The following is a 25,410-nucleotide window of genomic DNA, read 5'->3' on the forward strand; positions in this document are numbered from 1 at the left end:
TCAATACGAGGTCTGCCTCGGTTTTAGTTCTCAGTCAGTTCACTGGCTGTCTGATACATCATCAAAATAAAGAGAGAATGGAGATTTAGATCGTTTCACATCATTTATTCACCCTCATGTCATTCTTGTAGTGACTTTTTGTTAGAAGATATTTTGAGAAATGACTATACAATGGAAGTTAATAGGGTTTCATTTTGTTTGGTTATAAACGTTCTTCAAATGCTTGTGCTCCCCAGAAGAAAGAAAGTCATACAGGTTTTGAATGACGTAATAGTGGGTAAATGATAAAGAAATGTCCATTTTTTGGTAAACTTTCAATTTAATCCTTTAGTTGCCAACATTCAAGCGACCATTTATTGTCCGTTACATTCGTCAAATAATCTGTTTTACTTATTACTTTTGGAAGGATCTGAACACAAAGTTCCACTTATATCTTCTCTGTATAATCGTTGCTGAACCGGACCATTTCAAGCCCACGTGGAAAAATAAAAGGAAAACCCCAAACAAAGGTCAGAAAGACCAAAGCATTCAGGGTAGATGCAGTATAAATGTGAGCTGTTGAATACTGTAAGAGCCTGACCTTCAAATAAAAAGGTCTCATTCCAGTGAGGGTTGAGGTTCTTCCTCTTGACCTTGGTCTCCAGTTTGTGCTTCTTGTCTGGCAAAAGGTAGATTTTTACAAACGGGTCTGAAGTTCCCGAGAAGTCTTTGGCAGGAAGATCCTGACCCTTCAGAATTTTCACCGTTAGGGTGGAGTCCTGAAAATTGTAGCCCACGCTGAACTGAATGCGACCCAGCTTCTCGCACACGGGCCCTTCGTGTTCCTCTTCCTCAGAGCCTGGGGACAACTTACAAACAGATGGGGTAGAGTTCTATTGTTAAACCGCTCAAACACTTAAATCATTTATTTAAGCTTCAATGCATTTGGTTAAAATAAAGAAACATCAGTTATTGAACAAGTGTTAGTTTCAAAAACGATCTCCTTACCTTATATCCGTTCAAAACGGTTAGTTAATAATAATGGATTTCATCGGAAATGTCAGGTTGACGTCATTTCGCTTTAACCTCGTACAATGTCAAAAATGTCACCGAGTTAAAGTTTACTTAAGCTCAAAAGCGGCCTTGTTGTCAAAATGTTTATATGCTCTCCTACTTGTATATCGCTTTGGATAAAATCATTTAACCTCATTTTATATGTCAGTTTAATACATTTTAATTTCACAATAAGTGTGTTGTAAAGCCCATGTGATTTAACTATAAAGTTCAACACGGCTTTTTAACTTAAGTCTTCATATAGAATCTTTTTTACAGCGTAAAGGTATGTGTGTAAATTTTGTGTTTCAAACAGAGATGGCGGTAAAGAGGCAAACGTTACAGAAAGCATCTTTAACACAACGCCAGTGTTGAATTATTTTTAGCCGAGATGTTTGCAATACGAATGAAATGCGACGCAAAATTTTCTAATAAAGACGATATTGCCAAACAAACATTGCGTCTACCAAAAAGGCACAATTTTTTCCACTGTTACCTTTACACAAACATCCTACAAAGGGCAAAAAGTTGGTCGGTGGTCTTTACAAACACCTTTGTGATACATCACTTAACAGGGCTCTGACAACGGAAGGCATATATTAATGACCTCTCATCCGTGTCAGGACCTTAACTGAATGTTGGGCTTAATTTGAAGTGCCATGCCCCAGTGCCCGATTCCTCCCCAGCGGTATCCAAAGCTACAAGAGCATCTGGCACTCTTTAAAGAGGAAACACCATCATTAGTCCTCACCATCTCTTTTAAAAGACGCCTTACCACCCACGTAATGGCACCAGCCCTGACACAATGTATGAATTCTAATGATCAGGGACATACGAAAACACTAAGTAAGCGAAAAAAGCTTAATGTGGCTTAACGTACCTAAAAGACAACCAAATTTCTGTCAAATCTTTCTTGTAATAAACACTAACTGGTGACAAAAGAAAGAGCATTTCATTTACAGATAAAGTAAATAATTGTACGTTATGCGTTTTCTCCCCCATAGAAGACCTCAGTGGTAAGATCATTGTGTTTAACAACGCAAGGTTGTGGGATCGATCCCAGGGGATTGTAAAATGTATAGGATAATGCTATGTAAGTCGCTTTGGATAAAAGCGTCTCCTAAATGCAAATGAAATATTTTTTGTTTTCACTTATCGCTTTGTACGTACGTTAAGCTAAATGAAGAGTTTTCTCACGTTAAGCATTTTAGAATGTCCCAATGATCAGCCTCGTGTCGAGGTAAGATCTTCCTGACACAGCCCTTGTGGGACCGACTGCGTTGAAGGAGAGACGTAGGCCTGTGTTTAAAGGATACTTACCCAACCACGAGACTCAAAAAAGAATTCAAAAGTTGAAAAGGGAAAACTTCAAGAGAGGGTACACAGGGAAAATGTTCTTACCATCAGCATGTCGCTCGTGACGGAGTTGGCCAGGTCCGAGACGGAAGAGTTGGCGTCCGTCCGGCGGTTGCTCTCGTCCGGTGTCTGGCCCTTGGGGCTGCTGCCGGGTTTGTTGCCGGTAGATCTGAGAGAGAACAACAAAAGGGAAAATGTCACCAAACTGCCAGACGTCATACGTTTGTGTAAAGCGAATTTTTTTTCTTATTTTCTAGTTTAAAACTGACACGGTACAACATATAAATAAACCTGTCGGACACTTTTGTTAACATCCAGATAAAATGTTTAGAGTCCAGCACAAATAGCCATTTATTTGTGCCAGAGGGGGCGATGATGAACACTTTGACTATTTATCCCCGGGGAAAGAAACAGAGAAGAAACAAGTGCTGTTGGCACGGCAACGGCCGGAGAGATATAAGTGCACCTGGTGTGTGGAATGCTGGAAGGTACGAGTCGTCACTAGCGAAAGAAACTCATGATGTAATGACATGGCGTCTTGGGGGAAATGACAGGAAGAGTCATCATGCCTTTAACACCCCGTCTAAGTTTGTCTCCGTCTGAACATTCTTGAGTCATTTGTGCAGTAAAGACGTTCATCACAATGACTTCTCATGAAACCATTTATTTAATGTCTGGACGACAAGAAAATCATGACACAAAGCTGTTTGTAAAGTCAACATGAAGCATGTTTGTTTATTATGTGTTGAAGTCCGTTTGACATCTGCAATCTATTTGAGTAAAATAGGTTAGTCAATAAACAAAATGCAGTGCAGGATTTCTTTCTGTATTTCTTCTTTCTATGAATTTCTGTGTTGTCTCAATGGGACCTCCCTGGCTAAGACAAACTTATCCATTAAATGTGAAAGAGTTTTGTCTTTGGAATAAAATCTTGGGTGTAGAATACGCGGGGGACGCGAGGGACATGTCCCCATCACTTTCAGATAAAGATGATTCTCTCCCCCGAGCATTTCGACGCACCGCCTCCACAATTCCCGTCTACGTTCTTTGGTTTGCAACATAGATCTAAGGTAGAACTAACATTCAGCCACGCACGTATGGGTGTTACGAGGCCAATCGTCTTTCGTGGACATCATGGAAGCACTATTTAGGTAGAAGAACTGTGTTTCTCATAAATATCTTTGCTCTACATTGTAATCTGGTGAATGCTGCTTTGGTGAATTAAAGTCTCAATGTCCTGCTGAAACTGTCTCGTCTTGTCAAGTTTTTCTTGACCTGGGGCAGGATCATGACAGTACCACTTGTTCTGCGATGTCGTCGTCGTTGTTGTTTGTCGTTGTTCTTTGTCAAGTTTAGTTTTATTGTTTTGCGGTTTCCCCCCTCGTGGGTTTTTGTTTTGTGTTTATTATTACTTATATTAAAGTCCCATTTGTTACCGTTTCTCTGTCCGCGTTAGGGCTCTATCCACAACCGTGACAGAAACAGCAAAAATCTTGATTCCCTAAAGTAAATATATAAAAGGCTCAAGTCAACTGACAGTGTCCCCCCCGCTTTCTAAATGCTGGCTACGCCTCTGAATAAAGTGGACAGATGAATCGAGTACAATAGCACCAGAAACCAGATAGTGATTTTTATATTGTCTGTAAATCAAACATATTAGATTACTATGCTTACACACCATCAGTAATGGCTCTTTAATACTTTACTTATTACAAAGACATTGTTTATTTAGCCATACTGTAGTGCACATCCCAAGCTACTACATGTTTCCTCCCAGTACATCAATTTTGCAATATCTATTTTTTATTTAAACATGAACCTTAGGCTGACCTGGAAAAGATGTGCACCCATGCATAAAGCTTTCTCTATCTTAAATCCATCCATTAGAAGGTCAGGATGGCATCAAAGCTTCTCCTACATTAACATTTCCTGCAGGGTTCAACCACAGTTGTATAAGCATACAATTTTTAATCGGCCGACGCGGCCTTGTTGGTTTGTTTAAACACTCCCAACACGAAGGTTCTATCGTAGTACCAAGGTAAACATTTGCAAAAAAACACCTCATTTGCATTAATTTTATTTTTGGGTGCTTCTCACTAAAGTGACAGGAGAGGAATTGATTATTTAACTGTACATCATCTGAGATTGATATGTGCTGCTCTTGGTGACAGCAGCCAGCCAGCTGGGAAGTATTTATATTTATAACCGGGGTTGGACACAATTCAAGAGCAAATAAGATTTAGAGGCAAAGACAGCTTGGAATTAACAAACTAAATGTTTGAATTCGGTAAGAACACATATGTTATACATCCAATTTGATCTAACTGATCAAATAACATATTGGATAAATTAGGTTCTGTTTCAGACTGGCACTAAGATGCAGACAATGTGAAACTCTTTAGAAAACAATCTTTATCTTTAGACTTTGGCACAGGTGGTGTTTGACAGCCATTTTATAGGGTTTATTTTTAAACTGTTTGAAACTTTTCTTTTTCACGTGTTAGGGGCTGTGTCCACTGAGATGTTTCTGCCAGCGTATGATGTGTATTTTCAATTGTTTCCAACGTCGTATTGTAAGCAGCTAGCGATCTTTTCCAGCGTTTTCTGCCAGCGGCTGCCATTTTCGCCGCATAAAAGCGCCTCGGTGGATCTACAGCCGTAAAACTGCAGTCCATAACTTTTGACTCTCTATCGCCACCTCTGTTCGAAACATAAAATTGCAGTTTACTTTGCAAACGTCAAATGATGTAAAGCCGGCATTTTCTGCAAAATCCAAGACTATATATACTATATGTTGGGTTACAGGATGAAGTTTTAAACCCTAATTGACACCTTTCACATCTATCACACATACAAAGATCTGGAGATCTGGAAAACATCTGCCAGAACAACATCTGCTGAAAGAGCAGTTTCACATCCATTCTAAATCATATCTTACAGATGTCTATTAGATGCCTATAGGACATCTGACAGCAGACGTCTCCAAGACGTATTGCAGATGTAGTGTGCTATCAGGGCAACAATGAAATCCTAAGTTTACAACGAAATAACACACACAGTCATCGTTTCCAAGCTCGAAATAGACAATCTGAACAAGAAAACAACAACAGAAAAACAGACGGCAGGCGTAAACTCGGTGTCTGCTAGATAAAGCAGCATTAAGATCTACTGATCTGATGTTAGATCAGACATCTGCAGTGACATCCAGAATAAAAGCCTCCTCGGGTCAGACAACAGAGGACTCCAAAAAACATTGTCTTGTTAACAAACTTATTTGGACTCTTTCCACACAAACCTCCATTATACCCAGATAGCACATGACATGCGCTGTATGTCTGCTGAAGATCTGGAAAACATTTGCTGATTAAAAACATCTGCTATACATCGTATAAAGGGCAGTTTAACATACATTCTAAATCATAAACATCTAACAGACATTTTCTAGATGTCTAGATGTATCTGTCAAATGAAATGTATCATGAAGTGTATTAATATGTGGACTGTGGAATATGAGTGACTTGTATTTTACTAGCAAAATAAAATTCTTATTTGAAAAGTTCTGCAAGCACACTTTCATAAACTCACAAAGCTCCAAAGTTAAGACTTGCCAAACACCAAATGTGAATTATTTGCCAGCTGGTTAGTAACTTCATTTGGAACGACCAGATACAATGTTTTCCAACACTGGTTTTCTCAACAATTATTTTAGGTTGGCAACACTGCCATATGCACATCACATTTTATTTATTTTTCACAGTTTAAGATAATGGCTAAGCTATCAAAACTACAAAGTAACATAAAGGGAATGCGGGACTTAAGCAAAATGTTCAACAATACAAAACTCTTTTGAACCTTCACCACAGACTTCAGCTCTGTGCATTCTCTCAACCAACAGGATAGGTGCATTATGGGATTGAAGAGATTTTAAGGAGCTCCCATATATTATTGACACATCCTATACTCTTCCATCACTATCTGGTCCAAATCAAGAATTTAAATGATTGTGGTGTATGAAATTTTTGTGTTGGTCAAATTTATATTTGCCATGAAAGCTTCAAAATAAGAAATCTGAATTCAGTCAAGTGTGTGAAAGTTGGGATTGAATCCCCCAGGAGATTTTCGCAAATTAAATGGCCGACTTCCTGTTGGGCGGAGCATGTGGGTGTCAGTGTTGTTGTACGGGCTGGGATTTTCCTCGTCTCGAGCCACCAAAACAATATAACACACAACTAAAACACGCAGCTCAAAAAACTAAAAATCTTTCATTGTTTATTCACGCTCATGTCATTCCAAACCTGTATGACTCTCTTTCGTCGGCAGGAAGACAAAGTAAGATGGCCAAGTTGGACCCCATTGACTTCCATTGCATGGACACAAAACCCCCAAAATATCTCAAAATATCTTCTTGGTTTTAAATCTCGAGGTTTTAAATGAGCAGAGGGCATCTACATGATGCATGAATCTACATTTTTGTGTAAACTATACGTTAAAAACTAAAAGTGCAATATCGAAATAAAGGCTTTATTCAGTTTTCTCCACAAACCCAGTTTGGGATGTTTCTAACCCTGATGAAAATATTTCAGAATCAAACTCTAAAAAGCGGGTCATTCCGTCCTAGCACATGCCTGGGAATTCATCGGATGTTCTTTTCCTGACTTCTGCTTACACGCGATACTTCCAAGTGCCCACCAATTATTAATTCAAGGGAGTAATGTGAGTCCTGCACTGTGTGTCTGCAATTATCATCATCATTACAGGCAATTGGACCACACAATCCTGAGCCTGTATCATTTCTTCTGAAACAACCGCCCAAAAGAGTGGGTGATACAAACCCTGCGTGGAGCATCATTAGAACCCAACGCTATCTGTGTCAGCCAAATCGCGTTACAAATTGTGAGGACGCTGAAGTCGAGGCGAGGATGTGCGTGGGAGAAAGCTGTTGTTGGGAATAATCGAGGTTCTGATATAAACAGTAGAGACATTTGGAATTTGGAATAGTAGATTAGATCGTATCTCCATAGCACAATATCAAAGCTACAGTTCTGGTTTGAAATGCCCCTTTCGCTTTCCAGTGGTTGGGTGAATCTGATTTAACGGATACTAGACTTTGTCTTTTCAAACGATTGCTCCCCGGAGGCAGCGTTTATTGCTCTGAGGTTGATCTTTTAGTGCCCTTTACATCACCGGAGACTTGAAATCTAAGAGGAATTCTCTTGTTATTGCTTCAGTCTTTAATAAAAAGATTAGCAATGGACCTGCGGGCTCAACATGCATGACAAAATGACCTGCTGTCATAAATGTCCAATAAAAATGTGCAGATTTTCAGCATGCAGTCATGAGACCAAATAAGCAAAAGGGACTTTTTTTGTGTGATGATTTAGGAATGACTTCAAATTTACTTCAAGTACACTGAATTGTATGTTTAAAGTAAAACCAATTCAGATTGATAAAATTACAATTAAAAAGGAGAAGGAACAGTATTATATATAAATAATAAACTAGAGATGTGATGTTAAAGGGTCATTTCACTCAAAAATAAACAGCCTATCATCATTTACTCACCCTCAAGTTGTTCCACTTTGTTCTGATGAACACAGAGAAATATTTGGAAGAATCCTTGTGACCAAACGGTTCTTGGACCTCATGGACTACCATAGTAGGAAAAATGACATGATCTTTTACAAAAGAAGACATTGTGAAGAACGTAGGACAGCAAACAGTTCTTGGGCACTTTAGACCATTGGATCAAGTTGACAATTGTATGTAGTCAATGGGGTCCAATAACTGTTTTGTTACAAGCGTTCTTCCCAATATATTTGTCTGTGTTCAACCAAACAAAGAAATTAAACAACTTGAGGTTGAGTTATTCATGACAGAATTTTCTTTTTTTGGGTGAACAGTTCCTGTAGGTTAATTTAAAGCAGGGGTGTCCAAAGTCGGTCCTGGAGGGCCGGTGTCCTGCAGAGTTTAGCTCTAACTTGGCTCAACAACCTGTCTTGAAGTTTCTAGTCTGCCTACCGAGACCTTGATTAGCTGGTTCAGGTGTGTTTGATTAGGGTTGAAGCTAAACTTTGCAGGACAACGGCCCTCCAGGACCGACTTTGGACAGCCCTGATTTAAAGGATAGTATATTTACAATTCCAGATTTGAAGACAGAAATAGTGATTGAAAACAGGCAGAATGCAAGGTGACAGAGATAGAAAGATCCTGCGAGATGACACCGTGAAGATGTGTTGATACACACACACGTGTTTCATTCATTTTCTTCCGCTTGTCCAGGGCCGGGTCGCGGGGGCAGCAGTCTAAGCAGAGATGCCCAGACATCCCTCACCCTAGACACTTCCTCCAGCTCTTCCGGGGGACACCGAGGCGTTCCCAGGCCAGCCGGGAGACATAGTCCCACCAGCGTGTCCTAGGTCTTCCCCGGGGTCTCCTCCCGGTCGGACGGGCCCGGAACACCTTCCGAGGAAGGCGTCCAGTAGGCATCCGGAACCGATGCCCAAGCCACCTCAGCTGACCCCTCTCAATGTGGAGGAGCAGCGGCTCTACTCCGAGCTCCTCCCGGGTGACCAAGCTTCTCACCCTATCTCTAAGGGATCGCCCAGCCACCCTGCGGAGGAAGCTCATTTCGGCCGCCTGTATCCAGGATTTTGTTTTTTTCGGTCATGACCCAAAGCTCATGACCATAGGTGAGAGTAGGAACGTAGATTGACCGGTAAATCGAGAGCTTCGCCTTGCGGCTCAGCTCTTTCTTCACCACGACAGACCGGTACATCGACCGCATTACTGCAGAAGCTGCACCGATCCGTCTGTCAATCTCCCGTTCCATCCTTCCCTCACTCGTGAACAAGACCCGAGATACTTAAACTCCTCCACTTGAGGCAGGAACTCTCCACCAACCTGAAGTGGGCAAGCCACCCTTTTCCGACTGAGGACCATGGCCTCGGATTTGGAGGTACTGATTTTCATTCCAGCCGCTTCGCACTTGGCTGTAAACCGTCCCAGTGCATGCTGAGACAGAGGATGAGATGTTAAAAATGGCCACAGCATGATGGATGATGTCCCCATGAATATCTAATAGCCTGTGGAGAGCAGAATCCCAAACGCATGATTGAACCTCTGGGCTCGTGGAATGATCAGTCGTCTGAGAACATGACAACGGGTTTTCTCAAATAAATCCTTGTTTTGTCATTGTGTTAAACGGCATGTTCTTTAGCATGATCTCTAATAATCGACCAATCAGACTGACCAATACTTTTACAGCAAGATATATAGCTGCATACCGTGACACCCATGTTTAAAATATATGCGGCATGAAGCGTGTGCTAGTGTTTAATTCCAAACAACGCGCTCTAAAGCTCTAATGTGTGACCTACTCAAAGACTTCTGTGTGCTGGACAGTTTGAACCCGTTCTCTCTCTCTTTCCAAAGCACACATCATGATTATATTTCTCATACTTATGGATGGGAATCTAAACCCTAAGCATAAAACCGTAATTCAAATTTGGTTTTACATTAATAATTGCATGTGCATCCACCCTAGCAACTACCCATAACACCCTAGCAACCACCGATCAACCACTTGGTTTTAAGAGTGAGAAAGCATCACCCACTTCTCCGTAAAAATCTCGTTTTCTCACTTGTAGTGTTGTTCTCTTGGTACTTTTAGTCCAGTCCAGCAAAGAAAATTAATCATTTTAGTCCTGGTTCGCTTAGCACAGCTGGCGTTAAAATCAACAAGACTGTCGATTCAAATATGCTGTTTCTATGTATATTCGAAAAAACACCACATTAACACAAAATAGAGATTTAACTATAGAAATAAATGAGAGTCTTGAAGACATCAATATGTTGATTTGTGTACTGCAGTGAGAGTGAAGTACAGCATGTGATGTATAAGGAGTAGAGAACAGGTGCAGGGTGTCTCGAGACGATGCTGACAGCTCCCCATCTTCGTTTCTCATTTGATCGCACATCTCTGTTAGTTAGCTGGACAGCTGCTGCCCCACATCTCATTTTAAATGCAATTTCTTTACTTCCACCACAATTAAAAGGACTCTGACATGCATGCGCGCACACACACTCGTAGAAGTAATCTTAAAGGAACAGGATTATATAACTTCTTCTGTCTTCATCATTTATTAATCACAATAAGGCATATTTCGGTTAATTTATCATCACATCTTTTGATTTGGTATTCTTTGTAATAAACTGACCTGACCGGCAATTTAACTACTATTTAAACTTAGAGTAACTAGCATCTGTCGATATTATCACTAATATAGTGTAAACCGCTTAAATAAAACAGTTGAATATATAGGAATAGCAAATGCTTACATTTCTCATTATGTGAAGGCTGGCAATTCCTAATATTTTCAAACATTTTCATAAAAGAACATTGTATTATTTTACATATTCCATGATTTAATGTGTAGACAATTAGACAGTATGGGATAGTCCACCCAAAAAGGAAAAATTGGGTCTGTTTAAATTTGTCTGTTGAACACAAAAGAAGACAGTTTGAAGAATGTGGGAAACCAAACTTAGTTTTCTTACTATGGTAGTCAATAGGGCCCCGGAACTGTGTGGTTGCTACATTAAATTCACAAGGTTTTTTTAACAACTTAATGGTGAGCAAATAATGACTTATTTTTGAGTAAACTATCCCTTTTAATATAAAGAAAACGCACAATGTGTGCCTGGTCCCTGTAGTGTTCGCAAGCTGTCCGATAACCAGCCTTGAGCCACGGTTTTATTTACAGGAGCCATCAAAAAAGCACATAAACATTCCACTTAATCCAATAAAAGAGAGCCAAACAACAACATTAAAGATAAGAAGCACAGATCACACAGAAATTTTATATCCGCGACATAACCTAAAGCACCAGAGCTGTGAATCACGTAACAGAGAGAGCAATATCCAGACAGATAAAGTCAGCTCATATAAAAGAAGAGCAAATGGCACATCGGACACATATGCGGCCGCTGATCCGTGTAGCCCAGCACACATTAGCTCATCTTCCTCTGTGAACTCCGCCGTGTGGGGACAGACAGTGTCGAACAGTATTTATGTCCTCTGCACCCGCGTGTCCGAGGACGCTGGCAGGCTAAGCCCAATACTGTCACGCCTGGCCAGTCTTTATTTCCATATCACTAGGAGGACGATCCTGAACCGCCGCTTCCCAGCTGAGCGCTTCCATAGCTGTCTGTGCATGTGTGTATGTGTCCGACAGCGACTTAAACTGTCCGTCTCGACATGACGCTTCTGCACTGAAATGACAGACAGCGGCGAATCCGGTTACAACGAGGTGAGGAAGATCACAGATGAAAAGCGGACTGGACATGTGGGGGCAGGTTTCTTGAAATCCATGTCAGATCCACTGTAAGCCTGATATTAAACTATCATTAACCTTCGGAATGACTGCATTGTTGAAGCCGAGAAAGAACTTTGACATTTAATATTACCTGAGCTTAACTGTGAGAACCATCATTGCTCCGACAGAATAAATGAGAGCAAGACATGGTCAAAAGATGCGTGTCGGCATCCTTTATATTTTTGTTATGTATATAACTCGCCTGCATTTCCACAATGGCAGGATGTTCAGGGATCATCACTTGTGTATCTCCACTTCACTGAGTTCAGCACCATGGACAGCAGACAACTTGCTCATTACCGCAACCCCTAGCTGGAAACCAACAAAATGTCGGGTCCACAACGTGGTGCAAAGTATATAGTTTTGCGGCTTTCAAAGTTAACCAGTTAAGTTATGAATTAAAATATTTACTAATATTGATTATTTCTTGATTATTATTATATTGATTATTATTATTATAGTCCCATCCTGCAACCCTTCACAAGCCAGCGCTACTCTTCTGATCTATTGGATCTCTCCGGACCCGAGCTTCACCGGTCTTTCCGCCCACGAGCTCACCCTGGTGGACCGGCTGCTGCTGGGCATTTACCCCATCAACATGATGGCGCGGATCCCATCCCCTCTCCCTCGTTCACTGAGCCACCTCCAAAGCTTCAACCCATCCCGTTCCAGTGTTCCCCGAACCTTCTTCAGAGCCATTCCCTGACTCCGCCTGCGAGGCATGCCCTGGCTACTCTTCCAAAGCTTACCCAGACTCTACTGAGGTGGCCGTCATGGCTTTGGCGCTGGCTTGGGAGGCCACCGCATCCCTGGACTTTCCTCAAGTACATTTTGGGGGGGCAGTGTTGGGATGAAGTGGCCATCGCAGCTTCCCCCAACAAGCCCAGCAAGAATGGCGACCGTAAGCGACCTCTGTAGCCCGCGGAGACCGTCGTTTTCGGCTCTCCTGACACCGTGACGGCCACGGCGACCATTGTCCCCTGCACTTCCGGCTTCAGCATCATGACCACGGCGGCCGTAAGGCTCCCGGTTTGGGCAGAATCCCACTGGCTACCTGAACTACCTGCACCACCGTGGCCGCCTGAGCTACTGGCACCTCCACGGACCCTCTGAACCCCGCTGCCGGTAGCACTGTCCTGACCAGTGTGTGTTCCCCGTCAGCATCCAGGATAACTAACCTGCAACTCCCCCTAGTGGGTACATAGGGGGAGTTTCCTCATGGTTCCCATCTGTCTCTCCCTGTGTTCCCCCCTCGGACTTCATTACCCACGCTCCACCACGCTCCCGCACCTGTGTCTCGTCAGTTATCCCGCACCTGCCAGCAATCCTCTCATCACCCGGACACTATTTATGCTCACTTTGTTTGCCTTCATTGTCTGGTCTTTTCTATGCGTAGTGTCTTAATGTTTCTGAAGTTGATCTTGTGTTATAGTGTGTGATTAAAATAAATACCCTTTTGTTCACTCTCTCCACGTCTCCAATCTGGCTACCCCGACATTGTATAACATTAATTCATAATTTTGCTTTCTGGAAATGATTACATTTCTTTATTTTACTGATAGCTCTAGTTTTTATCGGTAAGATATATTAAAAAATATATTGTTTGGAGTTGCTTTACTCCAAAGAAAAAACCTTTTACCCCCGGGTTGGGTGAAATATGGGTTGAGACAACATTCAAGGTCATACATTCAAAGTCTTGGTGTCCCAGATCAGGAAAAAACTAACTTCTCATTTCTCTCTCAAACTTTCTCTCCATAGACACAGATTAAGGCTAAACTGGGAAGCCCTAGTCCCACAAGCGGACCTTTGATAAGCACATAAATCCTGTACATGATTCTTGCCAAGAATCTGCAATTCAGTTTCTGCATTTACTATATCTATTGGGAGTCTCCGCTAAGACTCTGGCCATGATTGACAACATTGACGGGTCCCATCAGACTGCATCACAATTCACACATCTGCATAGTAGTGACTTTTTTCATTTCATATTCGTTTTTTAAGTCAGTGTCAATACAGATAATACAAATAAATCAACTTCAAATGTGCCATAGCCAAATTGGCTTATTTTCAACTGTGGACCCTAGGCAGATGCACACAACTTTGATTTGACAGTAACCCCATTTTCAGCTTTCTCGAGAAACCACAATGACTCATACAATGTTTTCATTCTTTTAGTTCTATTGAACGTCTTTGTCCAGGTAATCATAGATTATGTATTACGTAGGAGAATCATGGACATTTGAAATAACACTGCTGCCTTCTTAGTCAAGCTATTTCAAATCTAAAATCGGCTAAACTAAACATCACTGTATTTACAACGTTTGTCACTTTTTTTAAGACAGCTGACTTCATAAGGAATGGATTTCAAGGCATAATTATTCTGAGATTGGTTAACATGGGTGTCAGTTGCACCCTATAGGAATTTGGACAGATTTGATGCTCAGGTGTCAACAAACAGTCCGTGGGTTTATAATTCTGAGCCTGAGAACAGGCTGCTGGCTACGATAACTCCTCTCCTCAACATCATAAGTGCATCATAACACTTGTCGAAAAGAAACACGCCTCCTCCATCATTACATCAAGAGGTGAAACTTCATACTAGATGGGCATACATCAAATAAATACAGAATGAGTAGTTGTCATAGTGGCAGGGCGAGTGGAAAATGCAGTATTTTGTAACCAGGAACAATGCGATAATGCGCCATAGGATCAAATCTAATATTTAGACTTAAGTTTTGTCCAAATCATACGGCAAGCTGAAACTGGCACAGTGTGTAGCTCCGCCCAATCTGAAATCTTATTTGTCCAAAATCTCTCTACAAGTAGCTGTAAATTAAACACCAACTATGTCAGGGACGGGTCTAGGGGGGACAGGCCCCCCAGATTGTTTTTGGGCCCCTCCAAAAATATCCAGCTGACAATTAAATCAATAAATAATTAAATACTTATTAATAAATACTTCCTAAATGCTTCATTTTTATAATCTATTACATAATGATCTGTCAAATTAATCATAGAACTTTTTTAAATTGTGCATGCAATGAACTGTGATTATACTGTATATCTGCAACACCAAAATATGTGATTGCCCCCCCAGTTGAGTTAGCCTAGTACCAGGTTCATATCGGCTTTGACTTTATCGCATCATTTTAAGTGTGGGCAGATTTGATAGAAACTTGCCTGTTGTTGAAACTAATGGTCTATTTACACTAAGGCAAATGTAAAGCTTTCAGAAATCATATAGTGATCATAAGGCATATAGTATACCCTAAATAGACATATAAAGATAACGTTATCGTTCATTGGTGTGGTTTCTAATATAGTTAATAGTGATCATTCTTGGTATGAATGGGTCCCTACGCTGGTTGGCCCAAAAGTGTTGTAAAATACAACTTATCCTTATAAATCATGTCTCACAAGTCTTTATGAGTGTCGAGTCGATCATGTAGTAGATCATATACGTAACTGTGAGCGCTACACAATGCTCAAATAACTCCACTAATAAACTCCATGATAAATACTGTATAAATATATGAAGTCGGATGGAGCGCTGACGGTACAGATGTTGAATCTGATGTTACGCTCATTTCAAAGCGGCCTGGCAAAAACGCTAATGCCAATCCATAATCATAATACAGCTTTATCCTCTCATCATCACACTCATTGTCCAAACGTGCTTTCCTGTATCATAATCGTGCTCATAAGAGCCTCGCATGGGAGAACATAATAGAAAGATATAATTGAGCTGTGGCGGGTGGATATTGATACAGATGCATTTCTCATAACGCGCGAGTCCGCTGCGTTACGCTGATGAATGATTTTTAAGCAGATTGATTTGGCGGGGCACCGGGGGAGCGGAGCCGGTCGATGGAGGAGGTTCAGGCCGCTTTTACAGTACACTGTGATTTATTTCAAACTGGGCCACGGAAGGGCGGAGACAGAAGAACACGGGACTGAGAGAGTAAAGAAGCATGATTATTTTAACACACAGTGTACAAGAGCTTTGATGAAGAGCTTTGGGTGTCAAGGGAGCAGGTTGAGACGCCGTCTGAATGAGGATGTGACTTCCTCTTCCTCTCAGGAGTCGAGTTAGTCGCTCTGTTGGTGTTTTTTAGCATTGGCTTGATCTCTTATTTTATCAGTGCAAAAATGTACCTGTCACGTTTAGATATATTCCAGGCTCTCTAAATCAAGGCTTACCAAACTTGAGAAGGGTAACACAGTGTCTACACCGAACTCCGATGAAATCTATAGTAACATTTTTGTAACATTATGATGTTAAATATTGAAGTATACTGCAGTTTATGAATGAACTGATTATGAATTTAATTAATACTACAGAATATAGTATACTACATTACTACTACTTAAATTTAATCAAATATAATATATCATAAATATACGGTAAAATTCAAAACTAGATTTTTAGTTGGAATATTCAAGCATTATGTAGCCCATGGCATGCATAAAAAGCCGCTATGGACAACAGTTTGGGAAGCGCCGCTCTAAATAATTTTGAACACATTTTTATTTAAATTAGATTTTACATTGTCGATTTCCAGTCTTATTCTTAAAGAAAAGAGGCTGGCTTTGAAGCATTTCATCATTATGGCTGCAAAATTGATCAGAAATGACCCAAAGTTCTTTTAGACGTCAATATATTGAACGGAGTTTGTCGATTCGTCACACAGATTTGTGATGATGACCTCTCCATCTCGCATAGTTTTAAAAGCTTCAGTATGTAAATTTCACCTCCTTATTTCTACTTGGAACATAAAGTTACAACTAACACACTTATTCTTGCGAGCTGAAGTTGAGTACATTTATTTTTATAAGCTTTTATAAGCTTACCTTTGTGAATCGGAAGAAGATAAGGAGACCGTTTGAACACTAGTATTTTTCATGTACTTGCTCAATAACTGATTTTTTTTTGTTTATTCATAGACAAAAAAATGACCAATTGCAGTTTTAATATCACTTTCCACCTCTCAAGATCGTGTGGCACTCTTTCCAGCAGCTTATGGCATTCAAACAAATGCTTATTATTCTCCCATGTTATTGACACAATTATTTCAGTTCATTTATTTGCTTTATAATCAACTGCACTGAATGAAATGTACTTTCTGTTCTGTTGGAAGGCCGCGGGCCGGGTGGGTGTGACCCTACAGTTCGCCCAGTGACAGCAGTCCAGCCGTCGAGTGGAATGATTGAAGGCGCTTATTAGCAGAGCAAGGACACTCTCCATGACTACCATTCCAGACAGATCCCGGAGGGCCGGGGTGAGCTTTGATCACAGCCTGATGCTTTGACAGACACCCTTTCCAATCAGAAAGCAAGATGGCCAAGAGGATAAGAGACAGAGAAACAAAAAGGGAGAGAGAGAGAGCCAGATAAACAAGGGGAAATCTAAGAGGTGTGGAAAACACAAGGTCAGTATTGAGATGATCGGACGATCACGCCTAGGTGGCATTTTAGCCATGGCTGGCACGCCATTGACGTGAAGGGCTGTACCAAAACAGCAGGGAGGAAAATGATGCTGTCATATACGATACATTTGGCCCAAATTCTGTGGCAGCATCGCGTGTATCCTCCTTTGCACGAGGCAAACCCAGAATGCAACAGCTCAGTAACATTTTAAGATTGCCAACAGAGTTGAGGGTCAATGAACGGACCAAGATCTGGTCAAAATTCCATCATCATTTATTCTAGTTAAAACGTGTTTCTTCTGTGGAACACTAAAGCAGATATTTTGAGAAATTGACATATAATGGAACTCAATGTGGTTCAATGTTGTTTGGTTACCAACATTTTTCAAAAATATCTTCTTTTGTGTTCTACAGAAGAAAGAAAGTCATACGGGTAAGCGTAAGTAAACAATGAAATCATTTTCATTTTTGGGCCATTTAAAATAGGATGCTCCCTTGTGAGACAGCTCTCTCATTGATCTGAAAAAATGCTTTTGTATTCTTAGTCAAGATTGAACCCTCAGAGAAGACATTAGCAAGCACTGGAATCCTGACAGTTCTCAGTGGGCGTGTCCCAGCGATGCATACGGACCAGCCCTCACCTATTTCACACATGGGAGGTGACGGGCTCAGCGCCACAGCGCCTCTGGCTTCTGTGTGTAACATTTGTGTCATTGTGTTTCCTTTAAAGAGTTTAATATGTCAACATAAGGCAGAGAGACAGGCCGTTGAGAGGAAACTTCCTTCCAGGATAAATGACTCCGGTTGTTAATAGGTTTGTGGAAAACAATAGCTGAAGGCAGTGTGCGCTGAAATACAAACTTCCAGGAGGAAGCACTGCCGCAGGTCGGAGCCAGTCATGATTTACAAACACTAGGACGTTCTCACGGGACCAGATTAGGGTTTGTTGCTGTGCAGGATTAAATGCATTATTTGTGGACAGTAGTGGGTGGTATATAAGCGAGCTGTTGGTGGAAGCGGGCAGTCTGAGAGCAGTTCTTATATTTCCTTAGCAGAATCCTTTACAAGGACTACAGCGAACGACTGGAATAGGACTACAGCCCTTTACTTCCCGGGTACATGATGTCACTATTCCGAGTTCTTGACCTCCGTTACACTTCCATCGATCCGCATGTTTTTAACTGATGAAGTGAAGTTCCTCAGAGGGGCACCGACCAATCACAACAGCCGGAGAAGCTCGCTGTTATGGTGTGGGTGGGACATCTTCAGACACACTGGGTCAGCTTTACCAATCAGAGCGTTTCGGAAGGAGGGACTTTATGGAAACCGCAAAACAATCAATCGTTTTGTGAGCAGAGGGACGGCGGTGAACGGTAGACTTGATAGATATGAAATATAAAGCATTTTTTGAAACTAGAAACATGAACATCAATTGTTAAACACCCGAAAAACATTATCAAACCTTCGAAAACAGCCAAAGAATGATACCTTTAACACGAACTAACACTGAACAACAATTTTACAACATTTATACACGTTAGTTAATGTTCATATATGTATTTCATGTACATTTACAGTCTTTTTCTGTAAAAAAATGAAAGAAATAACTGTACAATTAGTTTTTTTCAGTAAAGTATTAAAAAATCTGTCCGTTAACATTATGAACTAGTTTTTACATACATACACCATGAAATGCTGTATATTATTTTATTAATTGTTGGCTAAAGCATTAATACAACTTTATTGTGAAGTTTAAACAAATTCAAAGATCATTTTCTTAAAGAACCACCAACTTTAAACGCAACTTTTTTCTTCTTTAAAGAAACACAATCTGAAGTGTATACAAACAGGCATTGACACTATCAAACCAGAGAGCAGGCAACACAACTACGTCCACGCTGCAACACAAACCAAGCGTTTTCACATGAATCCACTTTGATCATACGTCGCTTGAATGACGTTTGGTCTGCTGAACTCACGCGTGTGTCTGATTACAAAGTGCTGAGAGTGTTTGTGTGGGTTGATGTGTGTTTAAAGAGTCAAGACGTAGCACAAGTCAAACACTGTTTGTGTGTCAGCCAGATGGAGAGGAGTGTATTCTTTAGTAAGAACTACACTCTCTTATAATGAGCACACCCCCACTGCGATCCCTATCACCTCCCTCATACACAGATCACAGTGAGACAGACATTAACAAGTGCGGTATGTGATGATAGGAAAAAAGTTGAAAAAGATGAATAAAACAGACCAAATGAGGCAAACAATGAAACAAGAACAAACAAGATTATTCACATGAATGAGAAATGCATACATTTGCATTTACTATTGTGGATCGTGTCATTGTTATGATGCTAAAATATAGAAATAAATACATATAAAATGCAATTGTTTTTCACTGTGTTTGTAAGGCTGTCACACTGAACTTGTGAATGGGTAACCAACTGATGGTGGCATTGACGCTTAATTCATTACGTCTGTGCATACAAGTACTTGGCAAGACTATGAGCAAACCGTTGGGCTAACAGTTGTCCAAAGCATGTCAGGGAATGTCTTCATAATACAAAGCAGACACATCAACAATGACTAACCTTCCCTTTAAAGGAAATATTAAAGATTCTCTCATATTGGCTCACCCTCATGCCATCGCAAGCTCGCGGCATGCTTGCCTTGAAAAGCACACTTCAGCTGCGTCCAAAGACCCCCACTTGCGTCCAATGCACGTGACCACTTGACTACTTTCATGACGTATTTCCCATTTTTGACCCTACTGTTCTAGTGGGCGTGAATTTCCCAAGTGAGCATGTAGTATTAGATCTTATAGATAGATCTTCTAATTTGCATATTATCTATCCTAAATAGTAGTCGTAAATCTTATCTTTTCAAGTATCTTTTCATATGGACTCAAAAGTACCTATTAATCCGACATAAAAACACTACTTACTATAAGGGCATTGTATAAGTAGGCAAATTGGAACGCAGGTTTTAAGGAAGTGCTAACCTTTTGTCAGTTGAAGGTGTTTCTTTGCCCGCCGGCGCCTCCTGTAGGTCTGGAAGGTTGGCGAAGTCATCTTGCTCGGCCAATCCGATTGCCAGAGACAGAACGACCATCTTGCCCTCTCTGTCACAAAACATGTAGACTTTATCAAACAACCAAAACAATGATAAAGATTAATGAGCAGATGGACGTAATAAGTAATTACAGTATAGGAAGTTTGAATATCTGGCCTTGTCTGGATGTTTATGAAAAGTTTAAAAAGCTTTAAGCCACCCACACAGACAGAGACATAAATCTCAGGACGAATCACATGCAAAATTGTTTAATGGAGGTCTATTGGATTTCTGTGATACTTGAACATCGGTACAAGAACTCCAAGTCAGTTATAAAATACAAGATATTATGAGACAGAACAGACTGAAGGGTTAGCTTGAAAACCTTAACATTAGTCAAACTGAGAAAGTTTACTCTTGGAATGATAATGGTGCATCACTCCCAGAGACCTCACAGAGGATAAGCAGTATAGAGATTCGATGGATGGATGGTCTTTGGAATTTTGATAATATTTTGGCTAAATAAAATACAGTGAAAAATGCCAACGAAAGAAGAATCACTGTCTGTCTGTCTGTCTGTCTGTCTGTCTGTCTGTCTGTCTATCTATCTATCTATCTATGAAATAAATAAACACATTTAATATAGATTTATGCTTGTAAAAGACATATTGGCAGATTGGCATGTAAAACACAATTTGCTGTGGGACACACACTTGCTGTATTGATTATGATGAGTCTACAGTATATCACCTTTATAAGGACTGTGAACGGCCTTCAACAGAGCCGTCGGCTCTAAATTCACACCAGGGACCTACAGGAAGACATACTAATAGTACAGACGACACTAGGCCTTCTTTTTGATTTGGGCTTGATCCGCAGAAGTCTGGGGTGTGCTTTGGCTTAATCTCTATTAGACCCCAATGAACTAGGAAACTATAGACTGATTTCAAATCTCCCTACCTGTCTAAAACACTAGAAAAAGTAGTGTCCACTCAGTTGTGCTCTTTCTTACAAAATAATGACATACACATAAAATTTCAGTCAGGCTTTAGATCGCATCATAGTACTGAAACTGCACTTAAAATTACAAACGACCTGCTTATAGCATCAGATAAAGGGAGCATCTCCCTCCTGGTCCTGCTTGACCTTAGTGCTGCGTTCGATACTGTAGACCATAACATACTTCTAGATCGCTTACACAATTATACCGGTATTGAGGGACAGGCACTACAATGGTTCAGATCTTACTTATCAGACAGACATCAATTTGTCCATTTAAATGGGGAATCATCAAATCTAACGCAAGTAAAGTAAGGATTACCCCAGGGATTGGTTCTAGGACCCTTGCTAATCTCCATATACTGCACGTTGCCCCTTGGAAAGAGCTATCCAAATTGGCAGAGTGCATAAAAAATGTGGAACATTGGATGACTTGTAATTTCCTTCTTTTAAATTATAATAAAACAGAAATATTACTTATTTTGCCAAAGACACATAAACAGGATATTTCGGATTATAACCTGCAAATTGAAGAATATACTGTTACTCCAACAAGTACAATTAAAGATCTAGGCGTTATATTAGACAGCAACCTGTCATTTGGAAATCACATCTCAAATGTCACAAAAACAGCTTTTTTCCACTTTAGAAATGTTGCCAAATTACTAAATATTCTGTGTTGCTGACGCGGAGAAGCTTATTCATGTATTTGTGACCTCAAGACTTGACTACTGTAATGCGCTACCTAGTGTTTGTCCTGCATCATCAATAAACAAACAACAGTTAGTTTAGAACGCAGCTGCCAGAGTTCTTACCAGGTCCAGAAAATACCATCACATAACCCCAATGTTATCAACCCTTCACTGGCTTAAAAAATATTTTAAAAACGTATAAAGCTTTAAATGGTTTAGACCCTACCTACCTAATAGAGCTTCTATCACACTACCACCCATGACGCTCTCTAAGATCTAAAAACTCCGGACTTTTGATAACACCTAGTATAACTAAATCCACCAAAGGGGGTCGAGCTTTCTCATATGTAGCACCTAAGCTCAGGAATAGCCTTCCTGACGCTATTCGAGGATCAGACACACTCTCCCAATGTAAATCTAGATTAAAGACACATCTGTTCAGCCAAACATTCACTAAATGCATAATATGCTAAATAAACCACCGGGAGACTGCTGACATTAGATATAATTTATTAGAATAATCTTGCTTGTTCTATAAACACCATGCACTGTGTTGTGTTTAACCTTTTTTGTGTATTTCAGTTTCAGTATTTTATTTGTATTTTATCCTGTAAAGCTGCTTTGGAACAATGCACATTGTGAAAAGCGCTATATAAATTAAATTGAATTACACAATGAAGCGATACGTTTTTATAACCTAAGAATGAGCTATTTCTATCAAAGTTCTATCCCCTTACATTGAAGTCTCCATGTTGTTTCTACAGTAGCCCTTAACCGACAAACTGAATTTCGTAAATACATTATCTCCTTCGGTAAAGTGAAAGCGCGGTGACATCTTAGTTCTGTGTTTGCCGCCGATGTGCTTCGAAAGGGAGGGGAAGCCATTGGTTGCAATTCACAACGTCACCCCTAGATGCCGCTAAATTCCATACACTACCTTAAATTTTTTGGTTTTACTTTACTAAATATTAATAGTATGCTTCCAAACACAGTATTGTTACACAATTGTTCTTGCTCAAATTTAACACCGCATCATCTTGAATATTTGCATAATCTGATTATCAATAATATGTTTCGTGTGCATTCACAGCAGTGATATACTGTAGTCCAGCAGAGCAGCCGAGCAGAACTCCAGCACAATAACACAAATCACTGTAATCCCTAGTGCAGGCAGGATCTCAATTGCCTGTCAGAGAATTAAAGCTGGAGCCACTTACAGTTTATGTGATCCTGTAGGGCCAAAGATTATTACAACATTAACTGCGCAGGAAAATAGAGATTAAAATTGTATCTTGTCACAGACAAATATCTACTTAATGAAAAATTAAATCTACACGCCTCACACAATTACGCCGCAACGACTGAACCGCCTGTAGTTATGACTCCTTATAGTTATTATAGCACTATCCCATTCAACACAAAATGAACCTGTAAGGATTGCAAACCCACAGCAATAGAATAAACGCTAATGCTTTAGATTACGGCCCGCCATGTACCGCATTATTAAACAGGATTTACAGCGTAACTACTTGTAACAATATTGTACCTTTGAGACATCGATATATACAATATATGTATTTATTTTATGTAGAAATATGATTGTTGTATTGATGTAAAGGGAATCTTTTCATCCGTTTCTCCACTTTTCATTTTCGCAAATTAAATGCAAATAGAAAAAACGTTTTATTTGAGATTCGGCAGAAGTATTGTCACTAGTTCACAGAATGAAACAAAAATGATCATTTTATGTAGATTTAAAAAAACTATAGCGAAAGATTATTATTACGGCTTACATGGTTGCACGGTTAAATGTCATTTTGAGAGGTTGAAGCTATGTTCAGATTGCTGTAAAATTCCACCATTCTTATTTGAATTGAATTCCAAATTCTTGACATGTAGTGTAAGTAAAGGGCAGCTAAAACGATGCACATGCTCTGAAACACTACGACTGATGCATCTCCATCTTGTATTGGTTCCCCTTCCCTCGCCTTTTCTCTTCCACCTAGCATTTCCTTCCACTTCTCCACCGTCCTCTCAATGCGAACCCCCAAAATAACATAAAAATGCCACGTTTTCTCTGACAACATTAAATGCTAGACCATCAGCAGCTGCGTGTCTCTCTCTCTGTCTCTCTCTCTCTTTCATGACTGTTCATCATGGTTGTAATGATCCCGAGGACAGGAGATCAATGCCGTGTGGAGTTGATCTGCCAGCTGAGAACATCAACCCTTGACCACACACGCACGCACGCATACACACGGATCGCTGTCACCTATAGAGATTGTATAGTGTTAAATGACCTTGGCACAAAAACGCACACTTGTACACAGGCACGTGTAAAGCCCGTGGGGGTACCAGCGCTATCACAAACCGGCCCTGAATTGAAACGTAAACTGTGCGAATGAATACAAGAAAAATCCGATTTTATTCTTTCTCGCTTTGATCGTTTTGACATCATTCAGTAGATTTTATGAAAGATTTTGGGTATTTCCTTTGGCCTCAGTTGTTTGTGGAGGTGAAACCACTAAATTAAAGATTGGATTTTTTCATGCATTGCATATATTATATTACTTCTGATAATACAATGTCCTGCACCATTGCACAGCAAGAGAAATTACGATAAAATATAATGAGATTGGGCACATAAAAAGTACAAAATTGGTAAATTGAATTTTTGTTGTTGTTGCGTGTAGTCAGAAAAGTCAATGCAATACAAAGATACAAATTATTGTCAGTACCTTATAATGAAGAAAACAAAAACTAACAAAGTAGTAGACAAACATCTGATTCACTTGCTGGATGTTTATTTGGGCAATTACATGAAAATGTCAACCTTACCATGAAAAACGTTTTTATCAACAGTTTTTACTATGGTAACAGCACAATTATTAACGTTTGGTGGTTCAAATACCCATGTGAGATCTCGCTTCAGATTTGTAAAGCATTTGTTTTATTTTTAGTGCATGATTTTTCATAGTCAGGACATTTGCAGGATTGTCACATCCATAATATTCCTCATTATTGGACACATGAGATTGAAAATAAAGTAATGATTTTATGTTTTATAAAGAAGCATCTCTTCTTGTCATGATTCTGCTGCATCATGTCATCTTTCTCTTAGTGTAGTGGCAGGATCATCACAGAACCTCATGTTTAATGTGGAGAGAGGCAATTATTGTTGTCTCACATACACTCTCTCTGATCTCGTCTTTGTTCCCATCCTCTCGTTACCCTCGTTATTGATTAATGCCCTTCACCTGTTCCCCTCTTGATTTGGTCCCTTATTTAATGCCCTTGTGCCACTACAATTTTTAACTAAAACTAAACGAAAACTCCCGTAAAAATATAAAAAGTAAATAAAACATAACGTGAAGGCACATTAAATTAGCTCAAATTAAACAAAGATTTACATGAAATAAATAAATATAGGAAAATTCTATACATTAATAACACTAAAACTAAAATAAAAAACCACTGCTAAAC

General features: G+C 40.0%; 1 protein-coding gene across 1 annotated transcript in view; it reads right to left on the reverse strand.

Annotated features, from left to right (window-relative positions):
• syt7b (synaptotagmin VIIb) overlaps positions 1-25,410 on the reverse strand; it is a gene marked incomplete at both ends in the record, with an annotated part of 89,504 nt that overhangs the window by 4,197 nt on the left and 59,897 nt on the right. The window contains 2 exons of the mRNA XM_079463306.1: positions 581-848; positions 2,434-2,557. Of these exons, the coding sequence (XP_079319432.1) occupies positions 581-848; positions 2,434-2,557 (392 nt within the window). The remainder of the gene's footprint in view (positions 1-580; positions 849-2,433; positions 2,558-25,410) is intronic.

Source organism: Barbatula barbatula (genome assembly GCF_947034865.1).
Source record: "Barbatula barbatula genome assembly, chromosome: 1".
Lineage (NCBI taxonomy): Eukaryota > Metazoa > Chordata > Actinopteri > Cypriniformes > Nemacheilidae > Barbatula > Barbatula barbatula.